We start from the raw sequence: 14,005 nt of genomic DNA, 5'->3' as shown, positions 1-14,005 counted from the left end.
TTGAATATTATTTAGAATTACTTTATTATGAAAACAAGGAGAGAGGAATAAGATGTTCTAGGTGTTATAAGCTATTAAGCAGAGGGGGGGGGGGTCTTAATAAGAATAAGAACCATCATCTCACTTGAACTAATCTCAAAGCTAAATTTATTTTAAAGAAACCCTTATATTTATAGATTAAGTTAGTATTTGCAAAACGAATTTTGAAATAATTTTAACAATAAAAGATAAATTTCTTATAAAACGAACATTATTCAAACCGAAAAGTAAAAATTCAATAAGTTTGTCTAGCTAGACTCCAATCAAAATAAATATTTAAGCCATCAATAAGTTATCTTGATCTCATGTCAGAAGTTTTATTAAAATATTCATACTACTCGTTTATACATGATAAAATATCTCTATAATGAAAGACGACTTCCCAATTAAGTATCATTAAATTTAAAATTTTGCCAACTAGGTAGAATAAGATTTTGTATCTATTTACCACTATCAAGTTTAACTATAATAATAAAATAAAATTAATAATAATAATAATAATAATAATAATAAAATTAATAATAAATCTAGAATAAACCTATTTATAGTGTACTTTCTTCTTGAGTAAAATTCTATGGCCACACAAATAGAACAGCCTAGATTGAAGAAAATGTTTTCAGTCAAATGAGCATTTTTGGAAAATCTGGTCTCAGCTTCTACTCTAAACAAAGAAGGACGGAAAGCAATAGGAAGCGGTTAGAATTCAGAGGGTAAAAGAATTTCTAAGAACGTAAATCAAGATTTCACTTGAATGATCTCATCTTTTTCTTTTTATCTTTTAGTAGTCTCAGTCATTCGACTGCAGCCATGCTGGAGCACCACATTAAAGAATTTTAGTCGAATGAACAGACCTCAGTACTTTTTTTTGTTTTTTTAAGCCTGGTATTTATTGTCAGTCTCTTCCACCAAACTACTAAATTACAGAGACATAAACACACCAACACCAGTTGTCAAGTGGTGGGGGAGGGGAACAAACAGACACATACATACACACACATATATATACAATGGGCTTCTTTCAGAGTCCGTCTACCAAATCCACTCACAAGGCTTTGGTTGGCCCAAAACTATAGTAGAAGACATATGCCACACAGTAGGACTGAACCTAGAATCATGCAGTTGGAAAGTACACTTCTTACCACACAGCCATGCCTGTGCATAAATGGTTGAACTTTCTAATAAAACCATTTAGTTCTAAATTTATCATTTATGAAATACAGTATATGTAATTTAGGTAGTATTTAATTAAAATAGCCATTTATATAACATACTCAATGTGTACACATTGTTAACAGACCACATACGGCAATACTTGTCCTGAAATACCATATCTTATGAACTTGCTGCGTTAAAGTCACAAATAACAGATAGAATTACCCCAGCAGTGGCCAGCAAAAGGACCAGAAGCATTTTGACCTTTTGGGGCCTTTTCCCAACATTGGTGATTGTCTAATCCATAGAAAGCAGCCAGTACACTCTGTAAGGTGGGTGGCAATAGGAAGGGTGTCCAGCTGTAGAAACCATACCAAAACAGTAACTGGCCTCTCAGTGGTGTGTATACATTATGTTACGTAGACAGTTGTTTATGAAAATAGTTTAAAACATAAAATTTTAATATAAGGAACATTACTCAAACCAGCAAGTAAATATTCAGTAAGTTTGTTTATTAAAACACTGGTCAGAATATTTAAACAATCAATAAGTTGTCTGTCTATTTTACGTAAGAAGTTTAATTCAAGCGTTGATACTACTTGTTTAAAACACACCAAAAGAAATAATTCTAAAAGGAGACAAAACATTTCTATGTCACGAAACTTAAAATCTAAAATTTTAACATAGAATAATTTTTCATACATCTCCATCACCATCTAAACTGACTGGAAAAAAAAAACTCTTGTGATTATATATAATACAATCATTCACTTTGTGTATCTTTCTTAAGTATACATTCACACACATACATACGCATACATATATATATACTACACCCTCACACACACACATACCTACATATATATTTATATATTAAAACGCATACATATATCTCTACATATATATGCTCATAAGCGACTGCCACAATCTCCCATAAATTCAAGTCAACCTGACATTTACCTATATAATTATCTTAGTCTATAAATTCACACACAATAAACAATACATATTCTTTAACATGGACATAGATTTATCAAATATTCATATGAAGGTGTCAGCAAGTTTGCAGTTCATCTTTTATTTTATAAATATTTTCTATACATTTCAATAAGTCTACAATTACAAGGTTTATCTTCTTTATTTTTTTTTTTAGAAAACAAATTCAACCATTAGATCATTAAAGTGAGATGTAAATTCACATTCTTAATATTATTGCCACCTTCTTAATAAGCACAATAATATCTTTCTTTCTTTCATTGTATCAATTATAAATCGATACAAAATAATATTCCAAATGTGTTCATTTTGACAGATAATGTTTTATTCAAAATTGTTTTGTTTTTGTATGGTTGTAAGAACTTTCTCACAAGGACAAGCTACAGTGTAATAAATTGGTAAGTCTTCTTTCGGTATATAAGTCATTTTAGTGTATTTTAAAACTAAAACAACAAATATTTAAATTAAACTACTTCCATAGAATAAAGGTTTAAATATCAATTTCAACCAATATGGAAGGAGACAGACTTAGTTCATACAGAGGGGCTTTTGTAATGTCCCTTTCTAACAGATACACAGGAGCAGGCATAACTGTGTGGTAAGAAGCTTACTTCCCAACCACATCGTTCTGGGTTCAGTCCCACTGCATGGCACCTTGGGCAAGTGTCTTCTATTATAGCCTAGCTCAAAAGATCTCTCTCTCCGAATGAAAGGAAGGGAAGATTGTATGATGCATGTATATGATCAGCAGTGCAACATGGTAGGTAAGATGTGGGCCCTGAATGCAGAAGATATGCATATGCTTGAGAGGAATGAAGCTAGTCTGCTTCGCTGGATATGCAATGTCATTGTGCATGTGCAACAAAGTGCTAGAATATTGAGGGAAAAGCTGGCCATAAGAGGAATTATGTAGATGCAGTGTGCAAGAGAGAAAACTGCGCTGTTTTGGTCATGTGGTGTGTATGAATGAGAACAGTTGCATAGAGAAGTGCCAATCACTTAAAATGGTTGGAATTTGTGGAAGAGGGAGACCCAGGAAGACATGGGACAAAGTACTGAAGGCCAGTCTCAAGACATTGAGCCTTACGAAAGAGGTGACTAAGGACCGAGATATTTGGCGCATTGTTGTACACAAGAAGACCTGTCCACCCCAGCAGAATTGATACCAGTGCTGGTGCCACATAAACTGTACTCGTGCTGGTGCCACATAAACTGTACTCGTGCTGGTGCCACATTAAAAGCACTGGTGATGGTGCCACATAAAAAGTTCCCAGTACACTCTGTGGAGTGGTTGGCATTTGGAAGGGTATCCATCTGTAGAAACCATGCCAGGACAGACAATGGAGCCTGGTGAGGCCCGTGGCCTTACCAGCTCTGGTCAAACCATCCAAGCCACACCAGCAGGGAAAACAGATGTTAAATAAAGATGATGATGATGATGATGACATGCATGTTTATATAACATCATTATTTTAGCATCCACTTTTCCATGGAATTTATCGAAGCAGACTTTCTACAGCTGGATGTCCTTCCTGTTACCAATCTTTACCTGTTTCCAAGCAAGGTAATATTTCACCATGGCCAGATATGTTTTAACAGATTATTGGAAATAATGCTATTCATGTACAATAATATGTAGAAGGCACTTGCTCAAGGTACCATGCAGTGGGATTTGAACGCAAAACGATATGACTGGAAAGCAAACCTCTTAACCACATACACAATATATATAAGAGATTGTCTGTCTGTGTGTGTGTGTGTGTGTGGTGTCCAATTCCCCTCCCAACCTCTCATTTTTATGTAACAACCATTTGTTCATCCACTGCTGCCACTCTTTAGACTTTCTATGTTTCTCTTCTCCTCCCATTCTGCTTTCTCATTCATTTATATTCTCTCTATCTATCTCTCTCTCTCTCTCTCTCTCTCTCTCTCTCTCTCTCTCTCTCTCTCTGCACCTCATCAAAATTTTCCAACATCTGAAGCACAAGGAACAAAAGCAGGAAAAAGAAATAATGCACAGCAAAAAGGAGCAGAGAATGGGGAAGAGGCAAACAGTTTTCTTGTAGCTAGACTTTATCCGTTTCTCTTCTTACTTTTCCCTCTTTCCCTAACAACTTTACTTTCATCATTTCTCCCTCTCCCTTCTCAACAGTTCCTCATAAAAACTTGCCATTGTCTTCAGAGGTTTGACATCAAAAGTTATTTTATTTAAAGAAATATCACAAAAACACTTTGTTTACATTTCCATACATTCTGTCACTCAAATTATTTATGTCTTACATTTCTTGAAATCACATTTTTACAATTTCTCTTTAAATTAATAGCCACAGGTCAGCAGCAGACAGTGATAATTTCATTCTACAACATTAATGTTTGTGTAGACTCTTCAATGTTTTCTTTTTTCTTTTTTCTTCTCCATAAAAATGTTTTCCTTTCCTGATATAACAGGAACAGAGACACACACAATTGCTCTTTTAATAATTTGCTTCCATCAATAGTAGCACAGGAAAAATGTGTCCCACCTATGTCTTCCACTATCAGATGCAAGGGGGTATTGAGGGCAACAAATTAACAGCATTAGCAAAAACTGTAAGCAAATGCTGCTCACAAGAAATTAAAGATTGGTAGAGAGTGTGTCACTTACTGTAAACAGAATGCAACCAGTCTGGCTGTCCTTGGAGGTGCCTGATGAACAACAAGTTCACCTTCAAACCATTGCTTTCAGACAGGTTGCACATAAATACCATGAGACCCCACAAGAGAACCAGATAGAAAGCACAAAGAACAACACAAGCAGAGACAAAATTCTGGCCACACACACACCTTAAGTTGTAGAAAAGAGGTACCTTCAACTATAATCCTGTACACGACCATGCTTCTGAAAAAATAGTTTCAATTGGTACCATGTCCAAAAGATATGACAAATGTTTAGACAATAAATGGAAACAAGAGACAAACAAAATGTGCTATTCCACTAAAAAATTTAATCTAACAGTCATTGTTGATCTTCCGAAGCCTCTAAAACAGCTTCTAACTGCTGCAGCAGAGAAATTCATACATCTTTTGAAGAATATCAGAAAATATAATTGCTTTCCAAATGGCTTCTTTTGAGACCAACATCTTCAGAGAAGAGGAATTCCTACCAACTTTAAAAGTTAAAGGAAAAATCTGCCCCAAAACTGATTTCCTTCAACTCTTCCCAATGAAGGGTCTTCTTTTCTGCAGCTGTACTTTGTTAATGACTTAAAAGAGATTGATTCATTGAATGAAAATCATTTCCCTGAGAACAAAGAATAAAAGGATGTCTGACCATTCTAGAATGCAATCAACATTAGTAAAAACCTTCTCCATCCACTGAAAATAAATATCCATTTTGGTTCCACTTACCTGTGGATGTACTGAATGATCAGCAGTAAAACTCTGCAACTTGAATGGAATATGTATTTCTTCCTTGGGTCTCATCAGTATCTGCTTCCATTTCCCATCCACGTTGTTCTCAATAAACATATCCTCTTCCACTGGGGTGGTCACATTGGTCTGTGACTTGAAATACCTCCATTCTTGTGCATCAGTTATAATGCTAAGGTTAAAGAGAAAAACAAGAGATGGTATCACTATCATTGTCATCATCACCATCATCATCAGTATTCTACTTTCATTTGTTGATGCTATTTGACTGTAGGTCAGCCATGACCAAGCAGATCTGATCAATAGTGTTCCAGTCATGACCATCCTCTTGCAATATAGCCAGGATTACATTATTCAACATTCCCTCATCAGAGACGTTAGCACGCCGGTGTGTCTCTTTCATGAAACCCCTGTGGTACCCCACTCTGCTCCTTGCACTGTTAAGTAGAGGGAGACAACTGGATGTTATGCCAGTCTATCACTTGGCAAACTTAGGAAGTATGAATTGATTTGACAGTGCTGTTGGTTAAAGCAGGGAATTATTCCTACTCTGTAGTCCTTATTTATAGCCATGTGACCAGGGCCAAATAAAAGTCAAGTCTCTTTCCAACATACACACTGCTAATGAGAGAATATAAGCTGCTCTTCTCTTAAATAGATGTTACAGCTGATTGACTCAGCTACTTATGCCCTCCTACAGAAAATTACAGCCAACTCATTTGGTACATTGCATCTAGTGTAGTACACACACGTCCTAAAAATATTGTCTGATCAGTATACTTTTACACACTAAAAGAGAAGGCATATATGTGGTGGCTGGAGGTGCTGGAAATAGCTGCCACATACCCATCTGCTCACACCCTGCTATCTACAAATAGGAAGGATACATATGGATTCAGAATTATGTAGTACTGAATAATTTAATCAAAGATTAAAATGATAAAGACTTGAACGACTTTTGATCTGCCCAATCAGAAATATCTAGGACTAAAATAACAACCATCACCTGACCATCCAAGTGTGTTGTTCCCTCTCCCCGACCCTTTTAAAACTAATCCAATCATATTTATGTGAGAGCTCTTTTACTTTTTCTCTCTTCTTTTCTTGCTTGCAAGTTACATGCTGAAACGGTTAGCTCTAGGAAGGGCACCAAGCAAAAGAAACCATGCCAAATATGACACTAAAGTTCAATGCAGCCCTGCAACCTGCTTGTTCCCTGTCAAACTATCCAGCTTGGGAAGTGGACATTAAAAGAGGATGATAATGTTTTCCATCTTCCAAATGATTCCAAGTTTGTTTCTCACACTCCACAAAATACCAGACAGAACATTTTTTTTTTTTAAGTCTTTCTCCCAAACCAAAATCATAAGGGACTCCCTTCCCACATCTGATGCTCAGGTTTTCCTTTCCCACTGACTACCAACCCTTTATATGAAGATTTTATAGTATAGATTATTCGCATCAACATATCCTTAATTAACAATATGTTACATTACAGCAGACAGCAGGTGTTCATCCGTTCTATCCATGGATAAATTTTGCAGAAAGGTTTGTTTCGAATTAAAACCCAAGTTAAAGTATTCGATCAACAACTCGAATAACCAAGATTTTCATTCTCCTTAGAATATCTCCAAACTGTTAAAATTATGTTCTCTTGGTCAAAGTGTATACAGGACTAATGACATTAGTCACTCTGCCTGCTGGAAATAGCAGTCAAATTTTCCTGAAATAGCACCAACTGAATACATCTGAGACATATGATGCAGGAGAAAAAAAAAGGTGGGATGGTCATGTTGGAACGATTTTGATCACATCTGCTCAGCAGTGGTCAACCTAAAGCTATAACTTTAGCTTGTCATCTACAACATCCATTTAAATTAAACCTGAAGTTAATTATGAATGCAGAAATGAAGTGGCTTAAGTGGCTTCTATTTTCTTTTTGAATTTTAGAGTAAAAAATTTGAATATTTTCATTTAAATCATAGGAAGAATTTCACCAGAAGATAGTGATTAAGCAGTTCTCTTTCTTGTCATGTTAACCACTTAAGTGTGGATTTAGATTGGTATGTCTCATACACTGGCGAAATCTGACAGAAGCAGTGTATTGATTTTTATATAAAGGATAAGATCTATATATATATAAATTAAAAGTAGTTAAGTTAATGTCCAGTCATAGAGTGACCAGTGGTTTCACATCCACAAAAGCCTTTGCCTCGTGAATGGGTAGGTGTGAGAGGCCAGATCTGGCTGGTTTAAACATAAAATAGATAGGATATTTTGGACTGGTTTAAATACAAAAGAGTTAAAGAGAGCCAGGCTTTAACTGAGTTGGTTTGTCCTGTGACATTATACTAAGACAAATTCTTCAAACAAGACCAACCAGTTGTCAAGCTATGGACACTCACCATACATTAAAATATATAAACCACAATGGGAAAATAAACTATTTTTAAAAAAATAGTTCTCTACTTCTATAAGACATACTTAGATTAGACACATACTGTGGAATAAGCCTAGCATACCAAACCAAAGATAAAACAGCATTAAATGTTCGCTTACCTTAGATCAGAATCATCATATTCAATAGTGACCATTTCTTGTACATCACTTGGATTGAGGAGAACAAATTCAAAGAACTCAGCTGCAGCAAAGCTAGGAAAGATTACATGTTCTTTGGTAATACTGGAGTTTAACATGTTCATAATGCATTCCCGTTTGGTTTGTTGGCGGTAGAGCTCCAACATTTTCAAATCCCGAACACGTTGGTTCAAATCATCTTTGTGAGCCTGAAAGAGATCAACATTTTAAGGGATGTTTTTTTTTCTGTTTGTTTTTGTTTTTTGCTTTTTTACAATTGAATTTCTATATTTTGATATTTAATTTTTTCAAAATTCTTTTATTTTCTTTTGCTGTCTTATGACTATTCACAATAATAACATTATAAATCGATGTAAAATGTGTTTAAGTGCATAACAATTGCTCCAATATAAAAATCACAATTTATGATCAGATGGTCGGTAGTCCAGCACCTTAATTGAATGGTCAGTGGGATTTTATATGCTAACAATTTCCAAAGAAGAATATTTATGAAAAGATTGAGATCACAGAGAAAGACATTGTATTCAAAAGACAGGATGGATCTTTCAGAATGCTCTAGTGATTTCTTTCAATCAAAAGTCTTGGTAATAATATTGTTGAAGAACATCTCTGAGAGGCCTGGCATTAATGTGTTTGCTAAATAAATAGATAGGAATATCCAAAGAGACAGTCTTTGTTCTCACAACAGTACTAATAAGACAATGTAAACAGGTGCACACATGTGCACGTACACACACACACACACACACACACACACACACACACACATAATGGAGTTTCAGTTTTATGTTTTCATGCACTTATTAATCATTGAACAGAATCTTCTATATTTTCCCAATGAAAAGATTATTTTTTCACTCAAATAAAAAGATTTAAATATTAGGACACAGACATGGCAGAAATGGTAAAGAGTCAAACTAAATGCCTTATAGCGTGTAATTCCTTTCTCTACAAACTGATTTCAAATCCCGCTAGGGTTGGCTTTAAATTTTTGCTGCTAAAGATCAATGGTGTACTGGACATGATTCAATAAACAATATACTTTTAAAAATTTTGGCCCAGAACCAATGTGAGAATTTATTTATAGACTTTATGAGGGACAGAAAAAACAGTTGGCTGAGCTGGTAACATTTCAGAAAACCAGCCAAAAAGTTAGTGGCTCATATTCTCATAATCCTTTCTCACTCAGAGCTCGGTCTTTGAAAAAACAAAAAGTCTCAAGTCTTGTTTCCATAGTAACTGAATTCAGAAACCAAAGCAAATCTTTCTTTCAAATTCAGAAACCAAAGCAAGCCTTTCTTGCAATTTCAAGAAATTACAACAGTAATTAAGTCAATGAAGACTTCATTTTTCTGTAGTGTAATTGGTGAATTCTGCTTGGTGATGCTTGAGATTCTCCAAGACAGAAGCTGAACTCAGCTTTACAATTTAACAGTGATGTCTCTACCTACAACACCAAGTTGTTCCTCTCTGCTGCATTCTCATCTGTTTATTAAACAGTTTACAAATATTAGATTTTGCTCTGCTACCAATGGCAAATTAAATTTATTCTTTTTCACAAACTACACTGATTTAGAGAGCCAATTCTAGATTCCATATGAAACAAGTGAGAGACAAATAATTCCATGGCTAGAAAATAGTCTATTGCAGAAATCTTTCCAAAAGAAATTTAAGATATTTTCTCTACAAGTTACAAGAAGTGAGGCAATGATAGTTATTCAAGTGTACTCTAATGTGAATTAGAACTCACATTTTATATGTTATTCACCCAGCCATTAGTACATTAGAATTCATAAATGTGTGATGCTGACTTAAATACCCAACCAGCTGTTTACTGTCTGCCCCGCAAACAGAACCCAAATATAGATTATGAGCAACATTTTGGCATCAGTAAAAGAATCTGAAACGATGAAGAGGAAATAAATAAGAAAATAATAAAACCAGAAAGTGTATAGGTTACAGATGTTGTTTCTGAAATTAGCCATGAGAAATTGATAAGAAACTTTGGCAGGTATAATATTTACTGTTTTGCTTTAAGGGAACTGAGAGAGGGAGGAAGAGAGAGAGAGAAATTGACAGATAGACAAGCAGACTGACAGACAGAGTAAAAGATAGAATTATAGAGAAAGAAACAGGAAGAAATAGAGAAAAATAAATGATAGATATAGAGAGGTGAGAGAGTGAGTTACTGTGCTGAGAGATTTGTGATATTTCACAAATATTGGTTTAAAAGTTTGGCACAAGGCCAGCAATTTCGGGGGAGGAGGTAAGTCAATTACATCAACTTCAGTATTCAACTGGTGCTTACTTTATCAACCTCGAAAGGATAAATGGCAAAGTCGACTTCAGTGGAATTTGAACTCAGAATGTATAGGTGAGCAAAATGCCACTAAGCATTTTGCCCAGTGTACTAATGATTCAGCCAGCTCACCGTCTTGCATTTAAAGGATATTAGCTCAAGGGTTTTTTTTCCTACTGGATGAGATGTTCATGTAATGTGAGGTCTGGATCAAATCACACAGATCTTGAAGAAGCTATAATTATTAATGCATATAACAGCGAGACCCAGCCTATTAATGCATATATTTATTAATTTACCGACTGCTTTTTGTTTTCATTCTGAGGTTGGTATCAGTTAAGAAAATAAGGAAGCCAGCCCCCAGACCCCAGCCCTCACCAAGGAGATTAAAGGATACAAAGGTGTGGTAATCAGTTTCAATTCTTGACAGAGAACTGCTTTCACTTATATATTCAATGCATGTGGGAAAGCCACGAACAGTTCTTGTCTTAGAAGCAACAGTAACATGGCCAAGATCATAAAGTATTGAAATATCTGCTCACAAAATATGAATTCACAAAGAAATTATGAAAAGTCTAAGAGAGTAGGTGTATATCTAAATTGACGTCATTCCAAACATAATTGTGCTAACTTCTGCTTTTTGTATATCAAGAACGATATCATCCTCATAATCATCCTCATCCATCATTTTGAATCCGGGTTTTGTCCCTGTTGATAGGGGTGGCTGGATCTACCTCAATGCCATAGCAACCACCCTCACACCATCTCACCAGGTTTGGGGCATCCTCCCTTCTCAAGCCAAACCCTCCCAATCTCCTCCCCCACCTGTCCCCTCCACATTTTCCTCGGTCTACCTCGCTTTCGCTGTCCATTTACCTCAAACTCAAGCACCCTCCTCAGAACATGCTCCTCGTCCCTCCTCATCACATGTCCATTACCACCACACTCCATTCGCCCTTGCCAGCTGTTCCACTGATTCCTCCAACCCCAGCATTCCTATCAAATCTTCAGTCCTCCTCTTATCAAACACGCCACATCTCTCTCACCACTGCTCTCAGTCCTTCTCAAAATTGCCATCTCTCTCTCTCTCTCTCCCTCAGACACCATATCTCACTCCCATACAGCATTGCAGTTCTCACACAACTCCTACAGACCTTTCCTTTTATCTTCAATGACAACCTTTTCTCATATAACAATGGCTCCACATTCCCTGAACTTCACCCAGCCAAGTCTCACTCTTGCTGTTACAGTTGCTTCACATCCACACATCTTCATCCCTGTTGTCATAGATACAGCAACATTCCCAAGTTGGCATCAGCTGATGGGACATTTTGAGGTAGTCTTTTACATGTGGACATCCATCCCGATGCCACCACCTTTTGTCACAGGGATTTAGAAGATCCGTTCAACTGAGATGCACACTAATTTTTTTTTTTTTTTTTTTTTTTTTGTCCATATGACTTTGGTGGAATTTGAGGAAGATTTAGCAGATATTTTTAGCAGCCATTTTAGCTCCAATTTCTTTCTTTAGCTATATTTCATATAGAGGAATCTCATTAGCTTATGATTCTCCACTGCTCCTTTTTACTTCGGGTTCTTTAACTTAATTCAGAAACGGTCAGAGCAATCCCATCTTCAGTTGCACAACAAGAACATTAACCATAAACCTTTAATACAAGAGATCACAATGAATCTCTTAGCAATAATATATGATATAATCTCAAACTGTACACAACATATCCATAATATGATTAACTCATTAACAAGCAACAGCAACAACAGCAGAGGAAGAACTTCTATATGGTTACTCAATCTGTTAACGATAACAGCCAAATCTCCCTCAAATCACATCCTACTACCACCTCAATTATCCTCAATTAACATCTACTTTTCCATGTAAGCATGGGTCAGATGGAATTTGTTGAGCCAGATTTTCCACAGCTGAATTGCTTTCCCCTTTGTGAACCCTTGTTTCCAAACAAGCTAATATTTCCTCATGATCAGGCAGGTTTTTCAAAGAAGGCTAGAAACAAACAACATTGCTTGCATGACCAAGATGCTCATTTATAACCATCATGTGATCTCAAGGCTAGGGTGCAAACACACACTCACAGACATACATACATATACAACAGGGTTTACAGCTCTATATTCAAGAGATGAGGGATTACCCACATTATTTACATTATGACAGATATTTGTCCTCATCTTGCTTGTTGTTAACACAATGAGGACCCAGGTTCGAAATTTCCCCAAGACACCTGATGAAGGCTGGAATGTATATCAGCCGAAACATTGTGTTTGGCAGAAATTGAACTCAGAATGTAACCGCAGACAAAATAGCGCTATACATTTCGCCCAGTGTGCTAACGATTCTGCCAACTCGCCACCCTAAATATATATATATGTATGTGTGTGTGTTTGTGTCTGTGTCTGTACCCCCACCATCGCTTGACAACCAATGTTGGTGTGTTTACAACCCGTCACTTATCGGTTCAGCGAAAGAGACCAACAGAATAAGTACTAGGCTTTCAAAGAATAAGTCCTGGGGTCGATTTGTTCGACTGAAGGCAGTGCTCCAGCATGGCTGCAATCAAATGACTGAAAAGAATAAAAGAATCAAAAAACAGAAGATTGCCAAATAGAATACTGCAAACCCGACAGTGATTTTGGCCCAAAACCGATCCAACACCAACCGATGTGAGATAGGTTTGCCAGTCATTCTCAATGTGTTTTTATGTAATTCTAGATTATGAGAAGGCAATTACAGTCCAGTGTTTACTGATTAATGTGTCTGGTGCGAGACTAATAATCAGTGGAGACGTATAAGCAAAGATGAAGTGTCGCCAGTTCTGTGATGGGAGGAAGAGGGAGAGGAAGGAAAAGAGAGAGAGAGAGAAAGGAAGAGAGTGAGAGAAGGAAGTATGAATGTGTTTTCCATATATGACACTATTAAAATATATGGGGCAGTAATATAATGCACAACATTTTTTTATATTTGTTATTTGTATAATATTTCACTTGGTCATCCATCATACTGTCATCATCATCATTTAAATTCCATGCTAGCATGGGTTGGACAGTTTGACTGAAGCTGGTAAGGCCAGGGGCTCCATTGTCTGTTCTGGCATGGTTTCTACAGCTAGATGCCTTTCCTAACACCAACCACTCCACAGAGTGTACTGGGTGCTTTTTTATGTGGCACCAGTTCTGCCATGGCAGACAGGTCTTCCTGAGTACAGCAAGACACCAGATATCTCGGTCGTTTGTGATTTCCTTCAAAAGGCTCAGTGTCTTGAGACAACCTTCAGTACTTCATCCCATATCTTCCTAGGTCTCCCACTTCAACAAGTTCCATCCACATTAAATACGTATATACATTGATATTTTGGAAAATGAAAGAATATCATTATCATCATCAATAAGTGTTCCAACCCTCCACATTCTCAGTTCAAATCCTGCTTATGATCAACTTTACCTTTTTCATCTTTTCAGTGTTGATAAAATAAATAC

At 36.3% G+C, this 14,005-nt stretch overlaps 1 protein-coding gene across 2 annotated transcripts in view; it reads right to left on the bottom strand.

Annotated features, from left to right (window-relative positions):
* The window catches only part of LOC106880142 (nephrocystin-4), a 130,201-nt gene that overhangs the window by 62,523 nt on the left and 53,673 nt on the right, over positions 1-14,005 (bottom strand). For both annotated transcript variants that reach the window (XM_014929973.3, XM_014929974.3), the window contains exons 20-21: positions 8,155-8,381; positions 5,575-5,767 (exon numbers count right to left, since the gene is read on the bottom strand). In XM_014929973.3, the coding sequence (XP_014785459.2) occupies positions 5,575-5,767; positions 8,155-8,381 (420 nt within the window). The remainder of the gene's footprint in view (positions 1-5,574; positions 5,768-8,154; positions 8,382-14,005) is intronic.

Source organism: Octopus bimaculoides, chromosome 12 (assembly GCF_046866305.1).
Source record: "Octopus bimaculoides isolate indiv1 chromosome 12, ASM4686630v1, whole genome shotgun sequence".
Lineage (NCBI taxonomy): Eukaryota > Metazoa > Mollusca > Cephalopoda > Octopoda > Octopodidae > Octopus > Octopus bimaculoides.
The sequence above is the reverse complement of the archived record's forward strand: the minus strand, read 5'-3'. Positions and strand labels throughout refer to the sequence as shown.